The sequence below is a fragment of the Schistocerca cancellata genome, chromosome 8 (genome assembly GCF_023864275.1).
Source record: "Schistocerca cancellata isolate TAMUIC-IGC-003103 chromosome 8, iqSchCanc2.1, whole genome shotgun sequence".
NCBI lineage: Eukaryota > Metazoa > Arthropoda > Insecta > Orthoptera > Acrididae > Schistocerca > Schistocerca cancellata.
In genome coordinates this window covers 60,494,642-60,515,993 of record NC_064633.1, presented here as the reverse complement: position 1 = coordinate 60,515,993, position 21,352 = coordinate 60,494,642, and the positions used below count along the sequence as shown (strand labels likewise).

Below are 21,352 nucleotides of genomic sequence, written 5' to 3'. Positions count from 1 at the left end.
CGTAGGCACAAAAATCTGAACGAACTTCTCCTTCTTCGTGACAACGCAAGACCTCACACAAGTCTTCGCACCCGAAAGGAGCTCACAAAACTTCAGTGGACTGTTCTTCCTCATGCACTCCACAGCCCCGATCTCGCACCGTCGGATTTCCATATGTTTGGCCCAATGAAGGACGCAATCCGTGGGAGGCACTACGCGGATGATGAAGAAGTTATTGATGCAGTACGACGTTGGCTCCGACATCGACCAGTGGAATGGTACCGTGCAGGCACACAGGCCCTCATTTCAAGGTGGCGTAAGGCCGTAGCATTGAATGGAGATTACGTTGAAAAATAGTGTTGTGTAGCTAAAAGATTGGGGAATAACCTGGTGTATTTCAATGCTGAATAAAACAACCCCTGTTTCAGAAAAAAAATGTGTTGCATTACTTATTGAACTGCCCTCGTATGTAGATTTTCAAATAACTTCCGGTAATTAAGCCAGGTAACACTTTCAGCAGTCGCTGAAAGTGTTACCTGGCTGAATTCCCAGAAGTTATTTGAAAGTTGTATCCGGCAGGAGAAACTCAGGTCTGACATGTATGTAGATGTAGAGGTATTACTGAGGAAAATTTTCTACTAACATAACGGTATACAACGGCCAGCCGCGTCGCATGTGATGGATGCGCTCTCGGAGCATGGCTCACACTGTACGATCGTGCAGCTGCCGAAATGGAGTATCTCTTCACCCTCAGAAATATTCACGCACCTTTCTTGTTGGTTTAACCACTGCATCAATACTGCGTTTTCTGAGTACTTTGCAGGTGCGATCTACGATCCAAGTTATGATTTAGTGGATGGTGTTTTTCCACTTTTGCTGTATGCGGTATAAATCTTCAATACAATGCTTCTTGAAACTCCTAACATTTTCGCTAACACACCAGCACCAACAATTCGCACACGTTAGACTTCAATTAGCGCGTACATAACGCACCCACAGCTACAGAGGGCGCTGTTCTCGTCACGACTGGCACTTGCCTTTCAATGTGTCGTGAGCATTGCTCAGGTGCCGTGCGGGATAAAATACACTCCTGGAAATTGAAATAAGAACACCGTGAATTCATTGTCCCAGGAAGGGGAAACTTTATTGACACATTCCTGGGGTCAGATGCATCACATGATCACACTGACAGAACCACAGGCACATAGACACAGGCAACAGAGCATGCACAATGTCGGCACTAGTACAGTGTAGATCCACCTTTCGCAGCAATGCAGGCTGCTATTCTCCCATGGAGACGATCGTAGAGATGCTGGATGTAGTCCTGTGGAACGGCTTGCCATGCCATTTCCACCTGGCGCCTCAGTTGGACCAGCATTCGTGCTGGACGTGCAGACCACGTGAGACGACGCTTCATCCAGTCCCAAACATGCTCAATTGGGGACAGATCCGGAGATCTTGCTGGCCAGGGTAGTTGACTTACACCTTCTAGAGCACGTTGGGTGGCACGGGATACATGCGGACGTGCATTGTCCTGTTGGAACAGCAAGTTCCCTTGCCGGTCTAGGAATGGTAGAACGATGGGTTCGATGACGGTTTGGATGTACCGTGCACTATTCAGTGTCCCCTCGACGATCACCAGTGGTGTACGGCCAGTGTAGGAGATCGCTCCCCACACCATGATGCCGGGTGTTGGCCCTGTGTGCCTCGGTCGTATGTAGTCCTGATTGTGGCGCTCACCTGCACGGCGCCAAACACGCATACGACCATCATTGGCACCAAGGCAGAAGCGACTCTCATCGCTGAAGACGACACGTCTCCATTCGTCCCTCCATTCACGCCTGTCGCGACACCACTGGAGGCGGGCTGCACGATGTTGTGGCGTGAGCGGAAGATGGCCTAACGGTGTGGCGGGACCGTAGCCCAGCTTCATGGAGACGGTTGCGAATGGTCCTCGCCGATACCCCAGGAGCAACAGTGTCCCTAATTTGCTGGGAAGTGGCGGTGCGGTCCCCTACGGCACTGCGTAGGATCCTACGGTCTTGGCGTGCATCCGTGCGTCGCTGCGGTCCGGTCCCAGGTCGACGGGCACGTGCACCTTCCGCCGACCACTGGCGACAACATCGATGTACTGTGGAGACCTCACGCCCCACGTGTTGAGCAATTCGGCGGTACGTCCACCCGGCCTCCCGTATGCCCACTATACGCCCTCGCTCAAAGTCCGTCAACTGCACATACGGTTCACGTCCACGCTGTCGCGGCATGCTACCAGTGTTAAAGACTGCGATGGAGCTCCGTATGCCACGGCAAACTGGCTGACACTGACGGCGGCGGTGCACAAATGCTGCGCAGCTAGCGCCATTCGACGGCCAACACCGCGGTTCCTGGTGTGTCCGCTGTGCCGTGCGTGTGATCATTGCTTGTACAGTCCTCTCGCAGTGTCCGGAGCAAGTATGGTGGGTCTGACACACCGGTGTCAATGTGTTCTTTTTTCCATTTCCAGGAGTGTATATACTATATAAATATGGATACTGAAATATTCAGACCAAATGGTACCACGCAATATTGGTAACATTTTCCTCCAAATAAGAAAGCTGTATATTTTCTATGCTCCTTTGCCCGGCCTATTTGCCAATATCCCGCTGTTAAATCGAGGCTACTTAAGTATTTAGTCCCATTAAAATTTTGTATTATATCATCTATACTGTCTCGTTTGTCACACTCTCTTCCTGTTATTGAATTTAGTTTCCAGCATCCAGTACAACTCTAATTCCACCATCCTTTATCTGTACACACATAATCGGATTATTATAATTGCTATTACTTCTTTCTATTACTCCGAGGCTTTCCATCCTGTCCAATTCAGCGGCTACTGCCTTCCTCTTTGCTATAGCTATATCAAATGGTCTTCTATAAAATGGTTCATGAGGTTTAATATTTAACCTACATTCAAAATCGATTACTCTTCCTGGTTCCTCAGAAAACACCTGTTCGATTTCTACTAACAGATTAAACAGCTCATCCTTTTGTTGTTCATCAATACCGTCCACTTCACTCACCTTCTAATGGAACACCCTATTCTTGTCTAACCATAGATTCTCACTTTCACCAACATTTCCTTCCTCCCTTCTTTACAACGTTCCACTACTGACCCTTCTACTATTTTGAAACAACCTAATGGTTCCCTCTCATCTACCACTGTCCTGCAAAATTCACTGTATGTTCTGTACGCAAATATTTAAACAGCATCAGGCTTTGGTCACAATTAATTATTACTTGATTTTCCATCATCCAATCTGAACCTATAATCATATTTATACTTAAATTAGGAATAACTAAAAACACTCTTTCCATCTTACAATTGCCCATTTTGAAAGACAAATACACTTGTTTCTTGACAGGTTTACTTCCCTGTGGCACCTACTATCTTGAGTCCAGACACAGACATTTCTGGAATCTCGTATTTACTACTAATATGTTTCCACAAGGACTCAGAAATACGATGTATCTCACGACCTGTATCTAATAATGCATATCACTTACGTCATACAACTGTACACATATTAAGGGTTGGCCTAACCTAATTGATGACTCATCTTCCTCTTCTCTTAGCAGATCATGTTCAATTGCCTCACTAGTCCAATCTGCCAACATTCCTTGCACTAACTTATCACTATACTTATCAGGTGGTTCCTTTTCCCTCTCTGTGACAAACTCTCTCTGGGGTGTTTTTCTGTTTGTCTCTCCTAATGTGTTTTGACGCATTTTTATTGAGGAATTTTCATTATCACCTATCACACTTTCATCCTCTTGGTAATGATCCCTACAATTGCCTCTTTTGACAAGGTAAACTTGTGTTTCCCTTTCAGCACGGGTGGGATACTCTCTTTCACTTAGTTCTGCTCTTCCATATAACCTCTCATGTTCTCGACTAGGTTCACCTACTATCACCATATCACATTTACCATTAAATACTTGTCCCTCTACACTAATGATTTCATTACCCATGTCTACTAAGCTGTTACTTCCTGGCCACTCTTTGAATTATTTCCTTTGAAACACTCTCCTTGCAAATTATGCTCCATCTGTGTACTCACACTACACAGTAGTAGCACCCCTTTCCATTATCTCTTCATCACTCTCGTCATTACTAGTTTCCTCATCACTGTGACTACTGGTACTACTTATTGATTCCTCCTCCGTTTCACTACATATTTCGGGAATATCTTCAATATTCTCCTCTATTTCAATTCTACCCCTTCCTTCAACTTTCTCGTATCTACTATGAGTATCCTCTCCTAGCTCCCTCTCATACTCTATTAATCCTGTACCTAACCCATGTAAGTCATTTACCCAGTGATCATATCCTTCCTCACCACTAGTATTATTAAGAGACTTACTCTCAATAACTACACTTCCTACTTCTTTTCCAGTACTACCATTGATAATCTTTCCTATATTTCTGCAAGTACCAACCTTTTCCCTTTTGGGTATCCCTTCTTTAACTTCTTTAATATTAGTTATGCTATTATGTTCATTTGTTGGCAAGGTATCATCTATGGCTACTTGACAGGCTTTCCTTGGCTTGTAATGTGTATCTAGTTCCTTTTTTCTACAAAATCCAGTTAAACCTTGTACCCATTTTAATTTAGTCCCATTATCTCTTCCCCCATTGCTTCATATCTTTCTCACACCAAGCATGGTATTCATTCTGTTCACTCTTATTGCAATAGTTTACTTTCTGTCTGTTATATTGCCTATTATTATTGTAATTCTTATTTTGGTGATAATGTTGGTTCCTATTATACTGTTGTTGGGGCCTACCCCCATATTCCGCTCCAGTTCGGCCCTTTACTGTGGCGGTTCTTCGTATTCCGACTGGTACTGTGGTCTACCATTGTAGTTACCTCTACCACCAAAACCTCTTCCACCTCTTCTACCTCTATTAGTCCTCATTGCTCTCACTCCATATTCCTGTCTCTGGTCTTTCCTGTTATTATTACCATAACCGTACCATACTTAAACCGTCACTTTCGCGCCGCGTAATCTCTGTTCTGCATCTGAACAGAACACATGTCTCTCTACTGCCAAATTCACGTGCCAACGTGTATATATATATACTAATATAAACTAATATTAAATTAATATTTTACTATATGTAATAATATTATCCTTGTTTAACGCTTCTTTATTTCGTCGTCCGAGCACAGCACTATTCAGATACTGTCTTACTCGTAGCACTATTTCATTTGACTGCCGCCAGACGGAAGCACCTGTGCTTTTGTTTGTGCAACTATCCAATAGATGGCATGAGCGTTCACTTATTCAACTGCTGCACCTTGACTATGCCTCGTTGTGGCATTACAAGCTTCAGGTACGAAAGGATGAATTTGAGGTCAATTATCTGTTCGACGCATGATCAGCCCCTTCCTGAAACCTTCTTGATACTCTCCGGCTGTGGGTGTGACTGTTCTTCTGTCCTAGTTTGCAGAGCTGTCGACAGAATCTTATAGTTTGATGATATGAGAGAGATACCATGATAGTTTTATTTTATTTTTTATTTTATTATTTGTTTTTACAATTGGATTTATATGGCTGAAATAATGGAATTGAATAACAAGTAGCTGCTGGGCATGGTGGTTGCAGGATGCTAGCTGCGCAGAGGACCGCTCTGCCACTGCTAGTCTTCCTCGTCGCTTCTGCTGCCAGCTCCACGTTTCCAGTGAACTGCAACTTTTCACGTGATGGCAGTGAGGCTGTCTGCATTGGCTGGTGCCCTTCGTACATCAGCAAAAATGTAACGACTCTTCGCTGCCAGCACAATGACTGGAGAATTATAGATGGTACTCGGCTTCATCATTTCGCCCACCTGATCTCTCTGGACCTCTCATTCGGACGCATATCACAGGTAGCTGCTCATAGTTTAAGTCACCTGCTAGAAGTACGAACGTAGGTGGGTTTAATATCATTTTACATTTAAATTCACAAGATCTCTTAGAGTTCAGATTAAGGAGGTTCTCTAATGTTTTCTGTTAAGTCACAAAGAAAGCTATTCATATTATCTGAAATTTTGAAAAGGCTGATTATTTCATCTCTCATTGGTGGTTTCTTTAGTTGGGTTGTAGTATTAGATTCATTAAAAATCTCCATTCTTGGTTTTGCATCTCTCTCTTGTCGTAATTCTAGTAGTAGTCGTCAGAAGTACCCTTTGTTACTGGAATCTCTTTCAGTGCTATGGGCTGGATATTCATGGAAGTTGATTACCATACATACACAATTACTGGATTACATAAAAAAATTCTGTTGCTCCTTAGCTTGTAGTACCCTCGATAGACGATCTTCTGCTAATGAATGACAAAATTTGGATGTTCAGACAATTAGTTGATGTAAATAGGGATGAGTCACCCTCGTTCTACCAACGGCCTTCTCAAAGTGGGTGGAGGAGCGGACAGAGGTTCAACAACAGAGGTTGGAACAACTTGAACCTAACTAACCTAAGGACATCACACACATCCATGCCCGAGGCAGGATTCGAACCGACGACTGTACTGGTCGCGCGGTTCCAGACTGAAGCGCCTAGAACCGCTCGGCCACAACGACCGGCCGGACAGAGGTCTTGGGGTGGGATACTGCCCCTAAAGGTGGAACAATCAGCAATGATCAACAGCATGAGGATGCAGAAGGCAATGAAAACCACTGCAGTAAAGGCAGATAACGTGTATCCACAAGCCATGTAATCGAAAAAATTGGCAAAAGATTCCGGAATAGTCCCCCAATCGGATGGTCAGGAGGGGATTGCCAAGGGGAAGGCGACAATGAGAAAAAGACTGAATAACCAGCGAAAGGATAACGTTCTACGAGTCGGGGCATGTAACGTCAGAAGCTTGAACGTGATAGGGAAGCTCAGTCTACCCACAGTAGTGGTCATTTTAGTGAAACGGAAAGAAGACAAGGATTTATGGTCAGATAAGTGTAGGGTAACACCAAAAGCAGCAAAAAATGGTATAACGGGAATAGGATTCGGTATGAATAGAAAGGTAGGGCAGAGAGTACGTTACTGTGAAGAGTTCAGTGATAGGATTGTTCTTATCACAATCGACAGTAAACCAGCACCGACAACGATAGTTCAGGTATACATGCCGACGTCGCAAGCTGTAGATGAAAACAAAGCGAAAGTATATGAGGATGCTGAATCACAGAAGCTGGAAATACAAATAAATGTTCAAAAAAGGTAAATGCGAAGAAACAAGGGGTAACACAGTAAACACTTGAGTTGATCGATGAAAGAAGGAAGTACAAAAACGTTCGGGGAAATACAGGAATTCAGAAATACAAGTCGATGACGAATGAAATCAATAGGAAGAGCAGGGAAGCTAAGGCGAAATGGTAGCATGAAAAATGTGAGGAAATCGAAAAAGAAATGCTTTCCGGAAGGACTGACTCAGCATACGGGAAAGTTAAAACAACCTTCTGTGAAATTGAAAGCAAGGGTGGTAACATGAAGAGTGCAACGGGAATTCCATTGTTAAATTAAGAGGAGAGAGAGGATAGGTGAAAGAGTACATTGAAGACCTCTATCAGGGGGAAGATTTGTCTGATGTGTTAGAAGAAGAAACAGGAGTCGATTTAGAAGAGATAGGGAAGCCAGTATTAGAATCATAATTTAAGAGAGCTTTGCAGGACTTAAGATCAAATATAGCAAAAGAGATAGAATTTCTAAAATCATTGGGGTAAGTGGCAACAAATCGACTATTCACGTTGGTGTGTAGAATTTATGAGTCTGGCGGCATACTATCTGACTTTCGGAAAAACATCATCCACACAATTACGAAGACTACAAGAGCTGACAAGTCCGAGAATTATCGCACAATCAGCTTAACAGCTCATGCATCTATATTGCTGAAGAGAATAATATACAGAACAATGGAAAAGAAAACTGAGGATCTGTCAGATGACGATCAGTTTGGCCTCATGAAAGGTAAAGGCAGCGGAGAGGCGGTTCTGACGTGGCGGTTGGTAATGGAAGCAAGACTAGATTTGTTGGTTGGTTGGTTGCTTGGGGAAGGAGACCAGACAGCGTGGTCATCGGTCTCATCGGATTAGGGAAGGAAGTCGGCCGTGCCCTTTCAGAGGAACCATCCCGGCATTTGCCTGGAATGATTTAGGGAAATCACGGAAAACCTAAATCAGGATGGCCGGACGCGGGATTGAACCGTCGGAAGCAAGACTAGAGAAAATCAAGACACGTTCATTGGGTTTGTGATCTGGACAATTTGTTCGACAATGTAGCATGGTGCAAGATGATCGAAATTTGAAAGAAAATAAGAGTAAACTATAGGGAGGGACGGGTAATATGCAATATGTACAAGAGCCAAGAGGGAATAATAAGAGTGGACAACCAAGAAATAAGTGCTAGGATTAAGAAGGGTGTAAGACAGGGATTTAATCTTTACATCAAAGAATCAAAAAAAGAAACGTTAAGAAATGGGTTTAAAATTGAAGGTGGAAGGAAATCAATGATATGACTCGCTGATGACATTACTATCCTGAGTGAAAGTCAAGAAGAATTACGTGATCTGCTGAATGGAATGAACAGTGTAATGAGTACAGAATAGAGAAAGAGAGTAAACAGAAGAAAGGCGAAAGTAATGATAAGTATCAGAAATGAGAACAGTGAGGAACCTATCATCAGGACTTACGTCTACGAAGCTGATGAAGTTCTGGAATTCTACTACCTAGGCAGCAAAGTAACCAATGACGAATGGAACAAGGAGGACATCAAAAGTAGACTAGCACTGGCAAAAATTGAATTCTGGGACAAGAGAAGTCTACTAGTATCAAACATACGTAGGTCTTACTTTGAGGAATAATTACGTTTGGAGCACAGCATTGTATGGTAGTGAAACATGGACTATGGAAAACCCTGAACAGGAGAGAATCGGAGCATTTGATATGTGGTGCTACAGACGAATGCTGAATATTAGGTGCACTGATAAGGGTAGGAATGAGGAGGTTCTGCGCAGTATTGGAGAGGAAAGTAATATGTGGAAAACACTGACAGGGAGAAGGGGCAGGATGATAGGACATGTTAAGGGGCTCCGGAACGCCCTATACTTGCAATGTTAAAATAACGCTTATAAATTACATCTTTCCTCACAAAGTATTTGAGGTAGGAAGTTGAACTTTTTACAGATTATTTGTTGGAATATGGGCTACAACTTAACACAGGGATTTTACAAAATTTTAGTTCAGTTATTAAAGATGATTTTTTCAATTGTAATGAAAATTCACAACATTTTTTTGCAATTTTTTATTTATATATTCAAAAATACACAGTTTTTTGGAAAAAGGCTGTGTTAAATTATGCAGAAGGTACTGTGTAACATTTACTGAAAGTCTGAAACAAATATGTTTGGAAGATCCTTAGAAAACATGTAATTAGTATGAGAAAATAAAAGTTTTGGGAATCGAGCGACAAAGATTGGATTAACTTTTTAGTGCCTTCCAGGTCCATAGGATGGATTATCTTCATCCTCTGCAAACTCCTCCTCCAGCTTCCTCTTGTTCCTCCTCCTGTTTACTCTTGCTTGTATTTCTAGACTCTTTACAGCCCTGTCTGCAGCCCGAAGACGTTCTGCGACGTTACATATGGGCGATACTTTCTTAGTTATCGTCTTTATTGTTTACAGTAATAACACATACCTTTGGCTTTCCAACATTTCTCCTTTTCTTAAAAGCCTTCAGAGGATTTCTAATAACATTATATTTACTCATTATTATACTTCAACAAAACAGAGACTCAAGAAACAGAATTAATTACGAATATTTTCGAGATAACGACAGAGTAAATAAACATGAAACAGTCGACAATCACACCAGCTATATATATTGAACCATCACAGGTTAGCCACAACACATACTTTATCTCACATCACTAAAATGTACCTGATGAACATGGACGTTAATAATAACACCATTTGACAGCAGTTTAACAGCGCCACAGTGGGTCACGCCCATGTAGAACACATTTCAAAAAAAATTTAAAAATAGTTGTAGTCTTCGGAATTGAATAAATTATATATCTATTAAAAGGTACTAGTCTGCAGATTCAGAAAACGCAAAAAAGTAAAAATTGAACTTTTCATGATTTTGAGCCTTTTCGGAGCCCCTTAAGACATGATGGAATGACTTCCATGGCACTAGATGGAACTGTAGAGGACAAAAACTGTAGAGGAAGACAGCGAGTGGAATACGTGCAGCAAATAGTTGAGGACGTAGGTTGCAAGTGATACACGGAGATGAAGAGATTTGGAGCAGTGCCACACTGACCGTTCCTCGGACAGTCGCATTTGGAGGCGAGGCCAGGGATGCAGATCTAGCAGCGGCAGGATGACGTCATCATGCCTCTGCCCCTCTTAAGACACGGTACGCTCTTGGCAATACGTCAAAGGGCCTCCTACCCAAGACACAATACTATTTAGATCTCCCAAACACAGTCCAGTATTTTCCAGGCATTAAAATGGAGCGGCCAATGAGTAAGTACCACAGAACTGTCATATATGCTTATACAAGCCACTTGTTGCGATTTTTCAAATATTAAGCAATGTCTCTTTTTTGGACATGGATCAGTCAGCATGGTTCTAAGCCAACAAAAGATCTGTATGTCAAATAGGCTTGACAGGTATAGATCATAGGTAATACATTGAGATATGTAGTTCATAATATATTATGGAAAATTACATTGAGATAAAACCCATACGACATACAGTTTGCAAATAAATTTACAACATACTCTATACCGACATCCACAACATTAGGTTACTATTTCAGTTTACATCTTCTCTATATCGACAGCATCATTTAGCGTACATTCTCAGTTTACATATTACACACACACACACACACACACACACACACACACACACACACACACACATACATTGCTTACATTCTCAGTTTATATATTTTCTATGTCTACAATATATACGTCACGATTACAGGCGGTAACTGGTCAATCAGATGTTACTTGCACAGCAATAAGCACATGCAACAGTGCCCAGTTTATCAGCTAGTCTGAAAGACTTACGATCATTTGGCAAAAGCGCTAACTTACATTGCTTCGTAGTTGAAAGAGCATGCAGCTCGGAGTGAGTTACATATTGCACAGTCGTTTCATCATTATCATTTAACACCACACATTCTCAGTAACCATCAGTTCTTAGTTCTTTTGCTGATGATCATTTCATACCTTCCAAACTGTACATTATACTTTGTTTACACATTGTGTCTCATAATCGAAGAGTTTTGCAGATTCGAAGAGTTTTGCTCTCATTCCTCTGTCCTCTGTAATAACCTCCCCTGATAATGCATCTTTCATTAAACCCACTTTCTTTTTATTGACACATGGGACGTTATAAATACTATTATAGGGGTAAGTAGAAGTGTCAGATCACCTGTACACACCACTTTTATTAACTCTGTGCTTACCAGAAAATCCGTATCACGTTGTCTGCAACACGGGCCTCTCAGTCCCGTGTTGTTTAAATTGACATAAATTGAAACTATTTTGACTGTTTTTGATGTGAAAGACTTTCGAATTATATATACTTCTAAAATAGTTTTATTTATTTAAAATTTGGATTAAAAAACAGTTTTATATTTTGCTGGTGGCTTTTATTTTTATTGTCTACAGACAATAGTAGAATGTTCCAAGCATGCAAATTTTGTGCACTTGTAATATGCTGTTTGACTTTTTCTGTCTTTCTTCTCTACACAATAAGCACCTTTTCTCCTTTTCTTAGATTGTGGTTTCACTGCCCTTCCTGGATCCGTTGCTACTAATGAATTCATTGACTTCTTTACCCTGCTAGTTGCTTTCCCAAACAGATGATGAAAGTCTGACGTCACACTTTTTATTACAACCCAGCATGATCCAAATTATGTATGAATTCATTACACTTACATCGATCATTTTGGAGAAAGCAACCAATGGCCAGCGCCTTGTTTTTCTCTTTCCACTGTAACATCGCGTCTTCTGGTCCATGTTGTCAACGCCGTCCTTTGTGGCATTGTATGTCATTATAACTTCGGGCTTCTTTTCTTGTGATGTCGGTACCGTTGGCTGAACATGAAGAGTGCTATGATCGGTAACAACTCTGTTTTTCTTAGGAACAACAGAATCTATCATCATAGCTGGTTGAAAACCAAATGATATAACAGTACACTTTATCTCTTTTAGGTGTAAAAATATCAGCAGGCAGTTCACTTTTGTTTTTTCGTATAGTACCAACCACTGTCAGACCCTGTGACAGCAAATAAAGAGCTAAATCCTAAGATGTAAAAAAATTATCACAGGGATATTACGTCTAGATCCTTAAAGTTCAATAACCAGGGTTTTCACAAAATTTTCTGCAAATCGCACGACTCTGGTTCCTTCCTCCTTCCCCAAATACACTTTCATCTTCCAGCAATAGCTTGTTACACGGTCACAAATTGCCCAGAACTCTAATCCGTATCCACCAGATTTTGAGGTATGTATTGTCGAAATGGACGGCGTCCTCGATATGTGACCAACTGTTCATCCGTGGTCATGCACCATCTTGGAATGTAGGTATCCTTAAGCGTAATTTCCCACATCTCAAAAACTTCTCTGATTGGTTCCAATTTGTCACCTGACCTATATTCACGTGGGGCTGCTGCATCACCAAAGCATATCACCCTCAGAATGGCATGGAAGCGCTTGCGAGAAATAATTTCATTGAACAGTGGTCAGCCATTCTCAACGCTCCAGAGCTGACTGGTCTCTTCATTTTTTGATTTGTAACCTCCAGTCAGGATCAGAGCAGCAAGATACTTTTTCATTTCATGCATATCTATGTCAACCCAGTCCTCATAAACTGTTCGACCTTCCTTATTGGTTCACATACACATTTTGTCCATCAGGGGTACACGAGAGAACAACATAAAACCAGATTCGTCATTATCACGGCTACTAATCAAATAACTTGGAGGTCCCTGGCCTTCTTTCTATGCATCCTTTTGGCTCCGCCTACTAGAAATTCCAACTTGAGGAGCTGTAGCCCATATTTTGTTTCCATTACGACAAAGCAATAAGTCAGACTCAACAGAATTTGTACTAAATTATTCTTCTGCTTAATATTTTCAGTTTGTATTACAGACAACTGTTATGAAATAATACACAAAAATAAACAAGTTCTTATCATTAGGAGGACAGTTGAACAGTGAAAGAATAACAGCGCGAGTCGACAATGGCACATGCCGTAGCAGACGCTGCGCAGCCAGATGTCTCGTTCAAAAATTGCTTCTAATCCCACTGACCCGCACCAACAATTTAATATAAATGCATAGGTAAATTTTTATAATTGTTTTTTTCAAAATTATGACTAACTTGACAAATTAGGGAAAAAAATCACAAAATTTCATTAAAATAAAATCTATAGTTACTAATACAAAAGATATTAAACATCGCAGACGGGCCTCTGTGACACGACGATAGGGAAAGGGTTAACATCATAAATATTTGAGGAAGTTATACGTCTATGGAGCACACTGTAATATTTTTTATCTGGAATTTTTCAGTTTGTATGTGTAATAGAAATCTGCAAGCAACGCCTTAGAAGTAACTAAAATAGACTACCTGCAGGTATAGGTTTATGAAAAAAAAAAAAAAAATTCAAATTTTCTTAACCCCGCTGTTGTGTTCGGATCTATGAACGTAAGACCAGAAAAGGCTTTAAATTTCTTTTCTCAGGATTTAAATAACAAGATAAATTGAAAATGAATGTTTGCATGAGAAGTAGGTGTTTAAAAGCGTTTAAAATTATTTAAGTGGCTTGGCCATAAACCGTAATAGTGATATATTTCACATTCTGGTCATAATGACCCAATATCAATATGATTACTCCAATGTCAAATATATTTTAGTTTTTTCTTTTACTTTATGGTAATAGCCATTTTTGTCGTTCCAACGAACTTTGAACAATCAACAAAGCCTCTGTGTTTACATCTATGGGCTCTTTTCTTGATTCTTCCATGAAATTGATTCACATTTTTCAATTATTCGCACCTTTATTGTTTCTCGCATATTTATTGTGTCTGCTCAATTTCAGTTGTGACACCATGGAAATTCACTGACTGAATAAATTCCTCAATAGATGAAAGAACGCTTCCAGCAGAATAAGCGACGTAAGATCTACATTTGGGCTAGTATTGTGTACAGCACTTCAAAATGAAGTAATAGAAATGCCAAATTTTGAGGGGCGACGAGTTTATTCTCAAGAATGGACAAACGTGATGATCCTATATTTCATTTGTACTTAGGCCTCTTATTCCTTGTGGGTGTATATCGATCTAAAATAAGTTTCTGGCATAAGGATACTGATCGGAACACATTTCGAGCAACCGCGTTGCATGAAATTTCTGTTGGCTATCGTTTGTCCTGCAATTTGCTAAGATATCCACCAGAGAAGCAGGAAGACATACTTATAAATTTGTTATAATTCGTAGGATTTGGGAGAAGTCAGTAGAAGTCCTACATAAATTCTGTAATCCTCGATAAAACGTTGCCGTCGACGGAGAGTTAGGAGAATTTAGAGGTTGATGTCCTCAGTAAACCGACCAAGTATGGGATCAAAATACTAACTAACTAAATACAGTAAATCTTTATATGTACTGAAAGCCCAAACTTATAAGGAAACAAGTGAGGAGTAACACCACTAAAAGATATGAAAATGAGGGAGATTACTAATCTCACTTCTGAGTTTGCTAAGTCAAAATATAACATGTGACAACTTTTTTACATCATAAAATTGGGGCAGCTGCTTCTTAAGAGTATTAACGATGCTGGAAACTACATGCAGAAATATGTCTAAGCTTCCACAAAATTTGACAAACAAGGAGATATATAGCTCTTCGTTTTAGTTCACAAGTGACAGTACAGCGGTCAGTTATATTCCTACGAGAAATAAGAATGTTGTACCAATGGTCACCCTCAACCGTGGTAGTTAAATCACTGACCGGCCTGATAATAAGCAAAAAAGGATCCTGGATTATAAATCAACGAAAGGGGCTGTAGACACATTTGGTCGTTGTTGTTGTGGTCTTCAGTCCTGAGACTGGTTTGATGCAGCTCTCCATGCTACTCTATCCTGTGCAAGCTTCTTCATCTCCCAGTACCTACTGCAACCTACATCTTTCTGAATCTGCTTAGTGTATTCATCTCTTGGTCTCCCCCTACGATTTTTACCCTCCACGCTGCCCTCCAATACTAAATTGGTGATCCCTTGATGCCTCAGAACATGTCCTACCAACCGATCCCTTCTTCTGATCAAGTTGTGCCACAAACTTCTCTTCTCCCCAATTCTATTCAATACCTCCTCATTAGTTATGTGATCTACCCATCTAATCTTCAGCAATCTTCTGTAGCACCACATTTCGAAAGCTTCTATTCTCTTCTTGTCAAAACTATTTATTGTCCATGTTTCACTTCCATACATGGCTACACTCCATACAAATACTTTCAGAAATGACTTCCTGACACTTAAATCTATACTCGATGTTAACAAATTTCTCTTCTTCAGAAACGCTTTCCTTGCCATTGCCAGTCTACATTTTATATCCTCTCTACTTCGACCATCATCAGTTATTTTGCTCCCCAAATAGCAAAACTCCTTTACTACTTTAAGTGTCTCATTTCCTAATCTAATTCCCTCAACATCACCCGACTTAATTCGACTACATTCCATTAACCTCGTTTTGCTTTTGTTGATGTTCATCTTATATCCTCCCTTCAAGACACTATCCATTCCGTTCAACTGCTCTTCCAAGTCCTTTGCTGTCTCTGACAGAATTACAATGTCATCGGCGAACCTCAACGTTTTTATTTCTTCACCATGGATTTTAATACCTACTCCGAATTTTTCTTTTGTTTCCTTTACTGCTTGCTCAATATACAGATTGAATAACATCGGGGAGAGGCTACAACCCTGTCGTACTCCCTTTCCAACCACTGCTTCTCTTTCATGCCCCTCGACTCTTATAACTGCCATCTGGTTTCTATACAAATTGTAAATAGCCTTTCGCTCCCTGTATTTTACCCCTGCCACCTTTAGAATTTGAAAGAGAGTATTCCAGTCAACATTGTCAAAAGCTTTCTCTAAGTCTACAAATGCTAGGAACGTAGGTTTGCCTTTCCTTAATCTTTCTTCTAAGATAAGTCGTAAGGTCAGTATTGCCTCACGTGTTCCAACATTTCTACGGAATCCAAACTGATCTTCCCCGAGTTCGGCTTCTACTAGTTTTTCCATTCGTCTGTAAAGAATTCGTGTTAGTATTTTGCAGCTGTGGCTTATTAAACTGATTGTTCGGTAATTTTCACATCTGTCCACACCTGCTTTCTTTGGGATTGGAATTATTATATTCTTCTTGAAGTCTGAGGGTATTTCGCCTGTTTCATACATCTTGCTCACCAGATGGTAGAGTTTTGTCAGGACTGGCTCTCCCAAGGCCGTCAGTAGTTCCAATGGAATGTTGTCTACTCCGGGGGCCTTGTTTCGACTCAGGTCTTTCAGTGCTCTGTCAAACTCTTCACGCAGTATTGTATCTCCCATTTCATCTTCATCTACATCCTCTTCCATTTCCATAATATTGTCCTCAAGTGCATCGCCCTTGTATAGACCCTCTATATACTCCTTCCACCTTTCTGCTTTCCCTTCTTTGCTTAGAACTGGGTTTCCATCTGAGCTCTTGATGTTCATACAAGTGGTTCTCTTATCTCCAAAGGTCTCTTTAATTTTCCTGTAGGCAGTATCTATCTTACCCCTAGTGATATAAGCCTCCACATCCTTACGTTTGTCCTCTAGCCATGCCTGCTTAGCCATTTTGCACTTCCTGTCGATCTCATTTTTGAGACGTTTGTATTCCTTTTTGCCTGCTTCACTTACTGCATTTTTATATTTTCTCCTTTCATCAATTAAATTCAATATTTCTTCCGTTACCCAAGGATTTCTACTAGCCCTCTTCTTTTTACCTACTTGATCCTCTGCTGCCTTCACTACTTCATCCCTCAAAGCTACCCATTCTTCTTCTACTGTATTTCTTTCCCCCATTCCTGTCAATTGTTCCCTTATGCTCTCTCTGAAACTCTCTACAACCTCTGGTTCTTTCAGTTTATCCAGGTCCCATCTCCTTAAATTCCCACCTTTTTGCAGTTTCTTCAGTTTTAATCTACAGGTCATAACCAATAAATTGTGGTCAGAGTCCACATCTGCCCCTGGAAATGTCTTACAATTTAAAACCTGGTTCCTAAATCTCTGTCTTACCATTACATAATCTATCTGATACCTGTTAGTATCTCCAGGGTTCTTCCATGTATACAACCTTCTATCATGATTCTTAAACCAAGTGTTAGCTATGATTAAGTTGTGCTCTGTGCAAAATTCTACCAGGCGGCTTCCTCTTTCATTTCTTAGCCCCAATCCATATTCACCTACTACGTTTCCTTCTCTCCCTTTTCCTACACTCGAATTCCAGTCACCCATGACTATTAAATTTTCGTCTCCCTTCACTATCTGAATAATTTCTTTTATTTCATCATACATTTCTTCAATTTCTTCGTCATCTGCAGAGCTAGTTGGCATATAAACTTGTACTACTGTAGTAGGTGTGGGTTTCGTATCTATCTTGGCCACAATAATGCGTTCACTATGCTGTTTGTAGTAGCTTACCCGCATTCCTATTTTCCTATTCATTATTAAACCTACTCCTGCATTACCCCTATTTGACTTTGTGTTTATAACCCTGTAGTCACCTGACCAGAAGTCTTGTTCCTCCTGCCACCGAACTTCACTAATTCCCACTATATCTAACTTTAACCTATCCATTTCCCTTTTTAAATTTTCTAACCTACCTGCCCGATTAAGGGATCTGACATTCCACGCTCCGATCCGTAGAACGCCAGTTTTCTTTCTTTCTGCTTTCTGCTTTCAACGTATACGATTTGAGCACTTCGAGTGACCCTAATTAGAATGTATGAGTATTGACTAGAAGGAGAATGTGTTTTGTGGGACAGGATGAGACACTGGCAGTGGAACACATGGCGTCAGTGATGCATTTCCCAAATTTGGTCATCTAGCAGGAAAAAAAACCAATAGGTAGCCCTTGATACTTTTCCATAATATTCTCGAGCTTTCTGCTTTCAACGTATACGATTTGAGCACTTCGAGTGACCCTAATTAGAATGTATGAGTATTGACTAGAAGGAGAATGTGTTTTGTGGGACAGGATGAGACACTGGCAGTGGAACACATGGCGTCAGTGATGCATTTCCCAAAAACAGAAAAATATCTGAGATTAGTCCAAAAGCTTGAATGTAAGTTAAGTGTGTCAGAATCAGAAACCTCAAAGGCTACATAATGTGCGCGTTGTTAAAATTTTGGAAATTTGTGGTAAATTCCTATGGGACCAAACTGCTGAGGTCATCGGTCCATAGGCTTACACACTACTTAATATAACTTAAACTAACTTACGCTACGGACAACACACATGCGCACCCGAGGGAGGACTGGAACCTTCGACTGAGGGAGCCGCGCGAACTGTGGCAAGGCGCCCAAGACCGCGTGGGTGCCCGAGCGGCTGTGCGCGTTGTAAGTTCTGTTTAACAAGCAGATTATGAAACAAACGTATTGTGTGGAAAAAGTAATAAACATTTTAGAAAAACACGAGATAGTACTGGTGCAACAAGATTCCCCTAAACTGAAAGTTTTTTGTGCCACATCCCGGCGGAAAGTTTATGGGCCGTTCTTTTTCGGTGGAGCAACTGTAACTGGTGTTTCTGATCTTCCTCAGCTGGAAGAAACTGACCATAGAACTTTGTTTGGCAGCAAGATGTCACCTCCACGTTCGACCGATCTGACGTCATGTGCATTTTACCTTTGGGGGTTCATAAATGATCATGTTCGTGTGCGTCCGCTACCAGCTCCTTTCACGAACTTGAGTAATGAAGTAGTTGTTGCAACAGTGCTCCAGACAGGATGACCAAGATTTCGGATAAACTCTCCTGTCGACTCGACGTAATGCTGTGCGACGAATGGTGCTCACATTCAACACTTGTATGAAAGATGCTAAGGATCTTAAAACCCTGACAGTCAGTTTCAAACCCCCCTATACACATTACACCAAAATATTCTTTTAGTGTCTTGCACTTTTATTTTGCTTGTTCAATTTAATTAATTTTATTTTTCATTTTCTTTCGTAGATACTGCCTGGCAGTTTCCAGCGGATGAAAGAACTTCAACATCTCGACCTGTCCAACAACATGTTGAGTGCTCTTTCTTCCGACTTCAGTGAGCTGCCAAAGCTTCTCTCTCTGAACCTGTCTGGAAACCCGCTGACGCTGTCTACCAGGGAACCGTTCCCCGTCTCCAGTTCGCTGGACACTCTTGACGTCTCTAGCTGCAGCCTGACTGACCTGTGGGAACACTCGTTTGGCAAACTACCGAATCTGAGTGAGCTGCGGATTCGAAACAACCCGGACCTGGAGATCAACGGATGTCCATTCGGTGATATTAAACTAATCTTTACCGACGTCGAAAAAGAAGTCGTCGCAAAATTAAAAACGGTTTGCCAGTATAGTCATTCATCTAAACCCTATGCCCCATCAATGGGAGAAAGCAATAAAACATTGGCCGTATGCAAGTCTTCTGCTGATACAATATCTTCTAAACGGTTTTTTGTGTATCTCACTGCATGCATTTTTCTACTTTTTTTACTGGTTTGACTTTGTGCTGATTAAACATAACAATGGCCACAAAACCAACATTATTACATTAAATGAATGTCAGTGAAGTTAAGGATCACAATGTATTCTAATTTCATACAGCAATATTGATCGTAACGTGTCTTTCTTTCCTTTGAATCACAAAAATAGTTTTACAGGTAGTGATTCTGCTTCACTAGGAATATTTCATTTTAAATATAAAAACATAGCACACTTCTCCAATATGGAATGCTTATTAAATTAATATACTTACACCATCGCCGGCCAGAGTGGCCGATCGGTTCTAGGCGCTACAGTCTTAAACCGCGCGACCGCAGGTTCGAATCCTGCCTCGGGCGTGGATATGTGTGATGTCCTTAGGTTAGTTAGGTATAAGTAGTTCTAAGTTCTAGGGGACTGATGACCTCAGAAGTCCCACAGTGCTCAGAGCCATTTGTACCATTTGAACTTACACCATCTGGCCACAAGTTTCCTGACACCTTTTATAGCCGGGCCTGCCGCAGCTACGGGTACATTCGTTGCCAGCGCCACCGCGTGGTTATTGGTTGTTACTCCTTGTCGGTCGGCCTACTACGAAAATCCCACCAGAAAATTCTGGAGCCGTAGCAGCGCCGTACTACTGAAACGTGAACAAACGTTAATAACCTCGGGGCATCGACACGTACTCTCTTCGTGGTTTTGTAAATATACGTCGCGATATAGTAAAGATTACGACGTTTCAGTATTTCAGTATATGTTTTAATGCGTACATCCGTCTATTATCTGTATCTTAGGTAAGAGGGAACAGCGGTACGAGAGAGCGCATTTGACGCCGACCATTCCAATCTTCAGTGCAGGAATTATATTCATATACTGAGTGGATTACCATTAATTCTCTGCCATATAAAAAGTTTTTTTGTTTCACCTATAAAATATACCTCTTGCGGCATGACATGTCTCGAAATTTACCAACTTATTTATGTGAAAAAGAACACATTTAGAGCGTTGTCCCTCCCCCTGGAAAAAATGTTGCAGACGCCCATGGAAGAGGGTTGGTTTCGCAGCCTCATCTCCTATGTCACTGACACTATCTTCATTGCTGCTGCTGCTGCTACCCCCTAATCACCTTGTCAAGTCTTCCAGCCATTGTTCCAGCGGACGTTTTCGTTGCCATGCCTCATCCAAGATGTTCCACACCTGTTTGACGAAAGTTTTCCATTTAGTGGGAGTAATACAGCCTTACGACTCACACGCTAGGAATTCAATGCATTTCAGTTTCAAACTTTTATTTCTGTGTGTAGCAATAATTCTATTACATTGGAATGGCAATGGTGTATTAGAAGGCGCTACATTCTATAAACATTTTCTTTTTCATTTTGCTCAGTGTCGTGAATAATACTATGTGACTTACGCTCTTTCACGGTTTCGAGCAGTTCTGCCTCTTTCCTTGTACTTCCCTCTAAAAGGAATCTCCGCCGTTCTTCTCTAGCCAGTCCGCGATGTCATCCTTCTCGTTGCTACCTGTCGGGGCTTTCTTCAACTGAATGGAGTAATACGAAGCAGCATCGAAATTTATAGTGGACTTCTTTCCTATATTTG

General features: G+C 41.1%; 1 protein-coding gene across 1 annotated transcript in view; it reads left to right on the top strand.

The window, feature by feature from the left end:
* LOC126094932 (transforming growth factor beta activator LRRC32-like) overlaps positions 1–19,959 on the top strand; it is a 50,908-nt gene extending 30,949 nt beyond the window's left edge. Inside the window, exons 2-3 of the mRNA XM_049909579.1 lie at positions 5,626–5,887; positions 19,253–19,959. Of these exons, the coding sequence (XP_049765536.1) occupies positions 5,627–5,887; positions 19,253–19,774 (783 nt within the window). The 5' untranslated portion in view covers position 5,626 and the 3' untranslated portion in view covers positions 19,775–19,959. The remainder of the gene's footprint in view (positions 1–5,625; positions 5,888–19,252) is intronic.
* Positions 19,960–21,352: the final 1,393 nt, after the last annotated feature.